The following is a 10,313-nucleotide window of genomic DNA, read 5'->3' as shown; positions in this document are numbered from 1 at the left end:
TTTAATGATAAACTAGTGTCTCTAGTGGGTGAGAGAGAGAGAGAGAGAGAGAGAGAGAGGGGGGAGGGGGGGGGGTCGTGGGTGAAGTAGCTAAAAATCAAGAAACTAGTGTCTACTAGGGGTGAGAAATGAGAAGTGGCTAAAACTCAGGAAACAAAAAACTCTATTCTCTTATTTATGTTGGAACCGGAACCACTGAATTCATTTCAAAAAAGTGTATGTTCCTATTTTATTTCTTGCCCATCTACTTTCGTCTCTATTGGAGTACCAGTATTTGGTCCAATAAGAAATGATTCTACCATTGATGTATCTGCAATTCAATATGGAAGGATATATCCCAAGAGATTATATGGTGCCCGATCAGGCACGTACAAGGGAGGGCATTCGCCCTTGGTATTTGATCCAACAGCAGCCCCTTGAAAGGTTGAAGAAGTCGGTTGCTATTGGATCAAATATCAAGGGTGGATGATCCTGCCCTTGTACATGCCCGATCGGGCACCGTATAAAATTTCTATATCCCACATATAGATGTCCCCCGAAGCCTCTCATTTTTCCAGCGCAATTTGGATTACTGGAACGGTTGATATTCATTCTTCTTCTTCTTTTTTTCTTTACTCCGATGACATCCTCATATGCAGTACTGACCTGTGTTACATTTGCAGCATCTTTGGGAGGTACAAACAGTTTTACGCAGGGAGAGACTATTTGTGGCCGGGCACAAGTGTACCCTATTTACTGATCGAGTTCTCGTCTTGGGGCCTTTACATATAAGGGACTCCAAAGAAGGCATTTCTGTGGACTAGTCTAAGGTGCAGGCGACTCTGCTCAAAATAGGATCGTTTATTTCATGATTTTTAGCCACTTCTCACCCTCATCTCAATTGTGCCCTCTCAAATAGGGGTGTAAGCGAGTAGAGCCGAGCCGAGCTTGGCCAGGCTCGGCTCGGCTTGGCTCGGTCAGGCTCGCGAGCCTTACCGAGCTCGGGTTATATTATGTTCACACCCCCTCATCTTCCCTGGACAGCCCTACTAGTGTAATTTGACTACTTTTTTTACACTATGGGGGGTGGTCCTAGTAACAAATGGGGTTCCAAGAATGAAGTGACATATTTTGCCTCCCCTTTCACTCCCTGGACAACCCTTTTAATGTATAAATTAATATATAATATATATATTTAAATATATTAAATTCTTAACGAGCCGAGCCGAGCCTGGCCTAAATTGGGCTCGACTCGTTAAGCTTAACGAGCCTGGCGAGCCGGCTCGGCTTGGCTCGTTAAGGATTTGAGCAGAGCTTGAGCCGAGCTCGAGCGAGGTATCCAAACAGGCCCTTCTTTCTCTTGAAATCCATTCAATTCTTATTTCTTCACAACTTTGATTAAATCAATAATGATTCAATTCGAAAATGAACGCAGGCAGACTTCTCTTATTACAGAAAAACACAGAGGAGTGATAAATCGACCCCCATGTGTCTTTCTCTCTCTAACCCAAAGGAGAGAGAGAGAGAGAGAGAGGGGGGGGGGGGGGGGGGTCGATTTATCAGTGCCCAAAATATATTGCAAAACTTATTTCTATTAATAATTATGCCAAAGAAGGAAATTATTGAGAAGGATAGATTGGGATTGATTGATTCCAGGTGATTTTATCAAAAACTAAAGCTAATTATTCAAAGGCTTCTAAGTTTGCAATTTGAGCCCGTGCCAATTTTGGGGAAAAACTTCTTTTTGACAGGAAAGTACAGCATTTGAAACTTGATCAATCAGATGAGTGAATTACCAGTGCTCTGTAATTCATGCACATGCTACAGTGAAAAAAGAGAGTCAACACCCCCACCTTATAGAATCTTCTAGATGCACATCAACTTATCATCTCATAAATATCCAAAGAAAAAAACAGTATAAATCAATAATAAGACAAGCACGGAAAAAGGAATTCAAGGAATTCCAACCCAACTGTTCGGTGATGGCTACGGGAAATTCGAAAGGTTACATAACCAATACAAGTGAAATGGAAGAAGAGACAGGGGAAAGCCTGTTCATCCCATCTCTCTATATCCTTCCATCACAAGTTTCTAAATGTTCTGCAACTGAGAAAAGGAAATCCGAATTATTGACCTGTCGATGGAGCTAGCGTGCTTGCACACGAGGGCCTCAGTGGCCTGCTCCTCGTTCTCGAATAGGATCAAGGCCTGTTTCTTCCCGTTCACGTCAAAGAGCTTATTGTTGACAATGGTGCCGTGCTCTTCGAGGTGGGTCACAATCTCTTCCTCTGTAATGTCCTGTGGAAGAGTGGAGATGTGGATCATCTTGGTTGGGGAACAGCAGTAGCGGTAATTCTTCACGGCATTGCGGTTGAAACGATTAAGGTTCGAACCCGAATAATCGTGGGTGTCTGGAGCTGAATTTATGTTCGGAAATTTCGAGAAGTTCACCTCCAACGGCTTGCCAAAGAGCATAGCTCCCTGTGGATACCATGGAAGAAGAGCATCAAAAACAGTTTTTTTTTTTTTTTAAAGAATGAAGCATCAATACAGTTAATGGCATGCTACCAAACACTTTGATTATGCCTGACAGAGTTACTGATACATTGTGGATATATAGCCCAAACCACCACCCATGACTCAGCCAAACATGAAACATGGCAAATGCTATTTATGCTGTTAGAGAAGCTAATTCATTAAGCTTAAAAAACACCAGTGCTTCGTTTAAAACCTAGTTTGCAGGCATCTTGGCAGAATCCTGTACCAGAATCCCATCACAACTTCTCTGACCATGATGAATATATGTAAGTAATCCAATTTCTAAATAACAACAATCGTTAAACCTCAGAAAATGTGGAAAATGCCAAAAGCAAACCAACCTTCAAGAAGTGTACAGCCAATTCGGACTGAAACCCATCTCCCATCTCAATGAGAGCATGATCAGGTTTGTTGCGAAGCAGTTTGATTCTTACAATGTTCCCATAGAGGGAGAACAAATTGAAAAGCTTATCCTCATCGATTTTCTGAGATGAGAGTACAAAGAAAAATTAGAACAAGATGAGAATGGAATGACAGGCGTGCAAAAAGACAAGAAGATGACGTGTCTTACATCTGGATTCAGATTAGAGACGAGTAGTGTGCATCTGTCATTAGTACCACTTATTCCTGGAGGCAAATTCCCACCAAATGCAGCTGCAATGGCGCCAGCACTTCCCATCTAGCAATAAACCATGAAAAAAAAGGTTTCGTGTTGCACGTCTGATGAGTCTTTCCACAAAAAAATGGACTCAGCAAAAAAAAAAGCAAGTACAACCAGATCAAACCAGAAAAGAGATAAAACATAAAACCATCAAAACAAGATAGCCTGACGGATCACAGTCACATTGCTTGAGTAACACCCACCTGTGAAAATGCAACTGAAACCAAAAAAAAATACAAGCATCAGCCCGCAGTGAGATGACAAAGATAAAATAATAATAATAAAAAAATCAAGGCACGCATATAATAAGCACCTGCCCTACCTCCAGGAGGTTGAAGTGCATACATGCCCCCCGCATCACCGTACCCAGGCTGTTGCAAAATCAAAGTACAAAACACCAGGTACCTTACAAACAAAATCCAAAGAAAGCAAAAACCACAAACCCATTATGCTAAGGATCTAGGAACAAGGCACTGAAAACTTACCTGTGAGGATCTGCCTTTCTGTTCAGAAGGCAAAGATGGGTTTGTGAAATCCCTGCACATGGACAGAGTACACTCAGCAGCATGGTTTGGATGATATCAACAAAACACATAATTTTTTTTCCGAATGGTCAACAAAACACAAAACTTCTCAAAGCACATGACTTGAAATAAGAAAAAACCCATCAACGTACCTAGATCGTTCATTGTTGTAGTTTACTTGTAACTCACTGAGGCTGGATACAGGGGGAAAAAGGAAGAAAAACAAACAAAAGCTAATTCAGCTAAAAGAAACCCAAAACATCACTGCAATATAAAATTCTGAATGGGGCGTACTTGGAGAACTGAATATCTAGCTGACAGCAACCGTCATAAATATTACGGCCCTACGAGGAAATAACCCGATCTGAATTAGCTTTCTGAACTCAAGAAACTCCCAGTCAAAGAAGATTCCAATGGAAATAAATTGCTTACTTGCAGAGCATTTCTCGCTTGAACAGCACTCTGGCGTGTCTGATACTGGATAAGGGCTTGAGAACCTGTACAGTTAAGCACAGGAAAATTTAAAAAGAGTAATGAGCAGTTCACTGGCACAATTAGAATACGTCACGTACACAGTTCAAGAAAACAACGGTCATTTTACATGCAAAGAACTCTTAGTCAGAACATAGAAGAATCATATTTTCACAATAAAGAATGAACTTCCATGACCTTTCCAATAAATGAAAACTAATATGCAAAACCCATCAATATTCAGAGTGTGCACGTCAAAAATAAGATAGAAAGAAAGAGAAAGAGAGAAGCCTTGGAGAAGCTGACCAGCTGACTTCTGAAACGTGACGATCTTCTCTACAAATCCGTGAGGAGAAAACACTTGATGCAGCACTTCCACTGTTATAGGATAGAGCAGGTGATGAATTGTAACTAAGAGAATTCGATTGGGTTCTGAATCCTGAGAGTACCCAACAGCACCAGCAGAGACAGGAGAGAGAGAAGAATGAATAGAGAAGAAAAAAAATGGAGATAAAGAAGAGAGAACAATAGGAAAAGAAAAGAATACAAGAAAACCATCAGTTATTACAGTATATGACACAAACATATTGACATTCATTGTTTGAGTAAAAGAACATATTAGCTTTAAAAATTTCCATGATTTTCTTAGTACTGTTAAGAGGTTCAACTTGACAGCATGGACAATAAGTTACCCTCCAAATAAACAGTGATTCTCAAGAAATTCAAACATGCAGTGTTTAAGATGGTTCAAGAAGGTCAAATAACCATTCCCAGCTGTAAATTATATGTTTTCCAAAATCAATGAACACCAAATAGTCATCAAGACTTCCATTAAAATAGAGAGAGAGAGAGAGAGAGAGAGAGAGAGAGAGTAAAGGCCCGCTCATAGGATGCACAATATAGCATGCACTGTGCGAGTAGTTGCTCACGGCCACAGGGAAATACTTGAGCTTTCTTAATGAGCACTGTTGTTCCGGATTAAATGCTTATTGGAATTTCCATTACAAGGCTTTTATAAGTCTATCAGACTATAACTAAATCAAGAACAGGAAAAATGTTATTAAGACTGTTGTTCTTGATTTAGTTATAGACTTATATTGGGAAACATTCACAAATAATGAAATCCAAAGTGAATGAAAACTTTATACCATGGTTTCAGGGTTGACCGGGCAGAGAAAAATTAGGGCTTTTTTAGATGTAGTCTGCAACTGAAATGGAAAAAGAACTGTTAGTTTTTAGGGAGATCTTTACCTTTCCTTTCTTTCTCCGCCTCCTTCTTTTGCTCTTTCTTTTCGTAACTTCTTTCCTTTAAAAGATGCGATCCCTTTTCTCAAAGAACGGATATCTATTTATAGAAGTCTCTTGAAGTGGTTGGCAACTGCCACCTCAACCCTTATCCCTCAACTTCATGATCTTCACTTCCCCTTTTGTGGGGAGTTACATAACTTCTTTTTTTTGAAAAGTGAACAACCCACTTCTTCCTTCGCGAAAGTTACTTTATTCCCTAAAGTTTAGGGATTTCTCTTCCTGTAGTCGTAGGCCCATTTTTGTTCTCTTTATTAAAGTACTTTGACTTTATACTTATCCTTTTTCACTTTTGGGGAATAAATTAACGTGTAGTCACCCCTTTCTTTCTCTATTCTTGATTTACTAGAGATTTTACTATATTCTTTATTTTATAAAATTTCAAGTCCAACAGGGTACAAGATGGGTTGCTCAAAACACTGACCTAGAGACTTATTATCTTGAGTATGAAAGATACATTTAATTACCTTCCACACAGATCTAGAATCAATGCCTCTTAGTTGGTGAGACACTCTCATTTTGTTCCGCCTAAACTGACAAAGTTACTTATACTGTCTCCAATTAAAGAATGTTTTTAATTTTTTTGAATGGCAAAAGATTTTATTAAAAAAGAAAGGGATGCCTGCAACTGAGATTGTCGGTACGAAGAAGAAACAAATTGGAGAAAGTTAATAACAAGGAGAAAACAAGTATTTCAATGAGGAGGAAATCAAAGGTCTCTAGACTATCTTTGTAAACTCCCATCCTAGCTAATCTATCAGCATCGCTATTAGCAAACCAGTGATCAGCATGGCGTGTGACCCAAAAATTTCCTTCTGGGGCTCCGCAACTAAACCCCCACGCAGGGGGTGCGCTGCCCCCATGCAACCTCCCAGCCAGCTTAGCGTGGAGCCGAACCTGAGCAGCCATTTCAGAGTGTAAAGTCCGAGCCCCTCATCTTGACTGACTAATCCATGGTTTAAAACTAATATGAAGATCTCACGTATAATTAGAGATCGGTTTTCGAACCAGGTGAGAACGGTGCCAACACCTTTTAGTCTCGTAACCCGACTACAAACCCATTTGGATTGCAGAAAGGTGCTCACATAGTCAATATCCAGTCCTAGGCCCTTTCCTAGGTGGGAGACTCGTCAATTCTGAGAGAATGAGGTTTTTGCTCTAATCTCAATAAACGAAGAGTGAAGACACATGCACATCCCAATATGAAGCGAACATTGAGTGTTCGCGCAATGACAGGGATGGGAGCCCACGGACGCAAATAAATGTTTCAAAAGGAAAGGGAAAATAAATGATTAAAGGGGTACCATCGTTTAGATTCATAAACAAAAAAGGAAAAAAAACAAGGCGGAATGGCACCTTCCTTAAATGCATACAGATATTGTCTTTGCAAGTGTAGATGCAGTTACTTAAACAGACAAGGTTTAACATGAATAAACTTTAGTCAAATGTTACGTATAAGCAAGGACCCTCAAACTCTACCCTTTCACTCATGCCCCTTCTAAACTGCATTACGAACATGAAAAATGCCTCAAATGCATAAAAAAATGTAAAAAAAAATGCATAATCACATTTAAAAAACTGCAAAACAAAGGCAGTATTCTTTTAGGAACACTTATACCATCAGGTTTTGCCTACTGTCCAGTAACCATCTGCAAAAGCATGCACCCATTCCTTCATGCTATACCTATCAAAAGGACATTCAAATATCAGAATACCAACCTGGTCTCCACCCTTGCGGGCTTGAGAATTCTGATCCATTGTTGTTAGTTCCTGGTGTGATGAGAACTGAATGTAAACATTCCTCCCCCTACAATTACACAACAATTTCAAACTTGAAAAGGGACTAGAGGAAAGTGCAAACTAAAACTAATCATAGCCAAAGTATGTTTTTCAAAGGATCTGAATAAATTAAATCACATCTAGTTTTCACAGATAGCATAAGTAAACTGACTTAATACTATTCAGATACTATAGAACAATGGCAAATTTGAAAATGAAGAATTCAAATGTGACCAAAAGACTTAAAATCAGCACACCTGACACTTGGCTGAACATTTGTGTAGAATTGTAATGCATTTACAGCAGAAGCCACATCATGCATCTGGATAAGAGCCTGAATAATAAAGCCAATTATTGATAAAAAAAAATGGAACAGAGTGATATAGAAACACGACAAATCTAGTAATTACAGATGTTTAAACAATCAGAACCCAGTCAGAAGAACCTGATTTTTTGCCCTTAACATCACAAGCTTAGTCACAGCGCCAAAAGGCTGCACCAGCGAGAGCAGATCATTCTGAAAAAGCATACACCATTTCAGAGCAAAAGTTTTCACATAAAAACAGGTAAAAAAGAAGAAGATTATAATTCTACTTTCTTAAAATAAACAATAGCATCTTAAATACCTCAGATATTTCATGCCCCACATTACGGACATGAATAACCTTGGAAGGTTCCGTCATCCTCACAAACCAATCAGGCTAGCACAACTAGCAGCAAAATCCTGGTTTTAAAAAATCGCAGGTAAAATGCTGATGAATCAAATTAACACAGGAAGACCACAATCAATTCAAGTGTCAAACTTCAAAAGACAATTTTTAAGGAGAAAAAAAATAAATATCACATCCACTGCTGTGAATCCGATAATTTCCAACATAGTTAGCGGAAACTCCCTAGTTGGATGGGAAGCTCACTCCCCCGGAAACTCACTTAAGAAGCTAAGGCCATGTGCGTTTCACATTGTGACAACCGATGGTAGGAGGTCATATTTAATTTTGGGCCAATAATCGGTTGGGGCCCCCCCACCATCGGTCATCACAATCTGAAACGAACAGGACGTAGGGCAGTATTCGTTTAAGATTATGACAACTGATTATGTGTCCTATACCAATTACTGGACTCAAAATTAAATGTAATTTTGAGTCCAATAATCGGTATTGGACTCACAATCGATTGTCAAAATCTTAAACAAACATGGCCTAAGTTCTTCTCGCTTCCCAAATTTAGAAAAAGCGTGCTTCCCCGCTTCCTATGTGCTTCCTCCTAATTAATAGTACCTTCCTATTTAGATGTTTTTTTTTTCCCTAAAAGAGAATTTTCTCAATCCGATAATGTCGAAGATAATATCTAAGGAGCGTATTTAAACTTAAAAAATCATCTTGAGCTTCAAATGAAACCTATGTGTTCCTTTTTTTTTCAAAAACTACTATTAAATCTACATAAATAAAACATGTAAATTTGAAAGCATGTGGATTTGAAAGCATGGGTTTTTCCCCCTTACTCTAACCCTAAAAATCAATCCTACACATCCATGACCATTATACACCAAAAGGGGAAAAAACACAAACAATGCAATCGCATAGCGAGCAAGATCTCTAGTACTTCAAGAGACAAAGAAAACCCTAAACACCCACATAAACTGAAAAAGGGTAAAATCTTTGATACCTCTTATGGTGTATGTGCTATGGTTACAAAGTAGTTATTAGATGGTTATTTATGTTAGGGTTATGGGTGTTAGTTTTAATCATGTGTCATGTTAGTGGGGTAAATGGGTTGATAATGTGGCTTTCTCTTTGTGTTTGTATTTAAGTTCTTGATTTCAATGAAAGGAGAAAAGAAGAGAATTTTACAGCAACAAAGGAAACTTTGTTCTTGGAGAGTCATGGTTCCTCTCGAATCGAGCTATTAGGAGGTCCAGTTGCCTCGAATCAACCTCTTTCCCTTCTCTATCTCTACCTTTTTCTTGTTTATTTGTGCTACGGCCAATTAGGCACCTAACAATATTCCATACCAAAAAAGTTCAAAAAAAAAAAAAACTCTTTTTTGCATGAAAATCTCGCTTTCGGTTAGCAATACAGCAAATTCAAACCCTAAAAACCATCTCCAGCTGATAAAAAAAATTACGCATATAAGCCTCTTCAGATTAAATAGATAAATCAAAAACCAGTTAAAAAGAAAACGATACAAAAAGAATCAGAGAAAAAAAAAAGGAAAATAAGGAACGATCACGCTTACCCTAGGTTTGATGGGTTTTTTTTTTCCTTGTTCTAAACCTAAAGAAAGAGGAGATCCTGATAACAGGGAAAGGAGCTGGGGGCGATTTTTGCAGAGAAGAAGAAAATGAGCAAGCGTAATTTATATATAGACTTGCCCTAGATTTGTTGATTCCTTCACGCACGTGTGACATCTGGATATACTTGTACTTGCCGCAGACTCGCAGCATTATTTTAAAGTACTCGTGTGAACAACTATATTTCTATTATTTTTAGTGAAATTTTTTTTTTGAATTTTTGTATCATGGAAGAAAATTTTAAGAAAAAATGTGTTTTATATACCTTAGATGAGAGGTGAATGGCACCATTATTTGATTTTTATTTGATTTTACATCCCTCCAGTGTGTAGTTCAAATGACGGTTGTGCGCTCTTTTTTCGCTTCTCTAATTTTGTATGTTTCCATTTTCACCACCGGTGATCGCTGCAACTCGGAAGAAGACGAAGAAAGATCAGGGAGAATAAGGAAAAAGAAGATTCGAAATGGGAAGAAAATCTTGCACTTGAAATTTGGTGCATATAGGTATTTAATAACTAGTCAGTTTCTAGAATTTCTTCGTCCGCATTTTCTGTTGGAATGGGGAGAGAAATAACAGTTATGAGTGAGAAACATAGGGTTTGAATGGTTAGAAATAGTTTCAGTTTTGATCATCGTTATATGATCTTCTTTTCGAGTCAAGCCTTCACTATTGTCACAAGCACGAGCATTGAGGTGTTACTCTCTGCTTCCTTCCTTATTTGTAGAATTGTAGAGTATTTCAGGTAATTGAAAAAATTCAAAATAT

General features: G+C 38.5%; 1 protein-coding gene across 3 annotated transcripts; it reads right to left on the bottom strand.

Annotated features, from left to right (window-relative positions):
- Positions 1–1,850: 1,850 nt before the first annotated feature.
- Positions 1,851–9,646, bottom strand: LOC143881931 (polypyrimidine tract-binding protein homolog 3-like). Of its 3 annotated transcripts, none has more exons than XM_077385271.1 (15): positions 9,493–9,646; positions 7,884–7,981; positions 7,703–7,774; positions 7,515–7,591; positions 7,198–7,285; positions 4,480–4,612; positions 4,135–4,199; positions 3,997–4,046; positions 3,855–3,896; positions 3,664–3,715; positions 3,492–3,549; positions 3,382–3,395; positions 3,089–3,196; positions 2,859–3,002; positions 1,851–2,460 (listed from the first exon to the last, which is right to left on the bottom strand). In XM_077385271.1, exons 2-15 carry the CDS (start codon positions 7,938–7,940, stop codon positions 2,071–2,073), a joined length of 1,350 nt encoding a protein of 449 aa, XP_077241386.1. In that variant the 5' UTR covers positions 7,941–7,981; positions 9,493–9,646; the 3' UTR covers positions 1,851–2,070. The 3 variants fall into 3 exon arrangements, with proteins under 3 accessions (XP_077241386.1, XP_077241388.1, XP_077241387.1); XM_077385273.1 differs by having other exon boundaries at positions 3,501–3,549; XM_077385272.1 differs by having other exon boundaries at positions 7,884–7,967; positions 9,493–9,621.
- Positions 9,647–10,313: the final 667 nt, after the last annotated feature.

This window comes from Tasmannia lanceolata, unplaced genomic scaffold (assembly GCF_043159265.1).
Source record: "Tasmannia lanceolata isolate RefF3 unplaced genomic scaffold, GAP_Taslan_0.1 ptg000007l, whole genome shotgun sequence".
Lineage (NCBI taxonomy): Eukaryota > Viridiplantae > Streptophyta > Magnoliopsida > Canellales > Winteraceae > Tasmannia > Tasmannia lanceolata.
This window is presented reverse-complemented; position numbering and strand designations above follow the sequence as displayed.

Excerpts from the sequence above, each read along its gene's own strand:
- LOC143881931 (XM_077385271.1), bottom strand. The coding sequence starts at position 7,940 with ATGACGGAACCTTCCAAGGTTATTCATGTCCGTAATGTGGGGCATGAA. Across the intron at positions 7,592-7,702 it reads TGTTAAGGGCAAAAAATCAG|GCTCTTATCCAGATGCATGA; the intron begins GTTCTTCTGACT and ends TTTATTATTCAG. Across the intron at positions 3,897-3,996 it reads CTAGATATTCAGTTCTCCAA|CCTCAGTGAGTTACAAGTAA; the intron begins GTACGCCCCATT and ends CCCTGTATCCAG.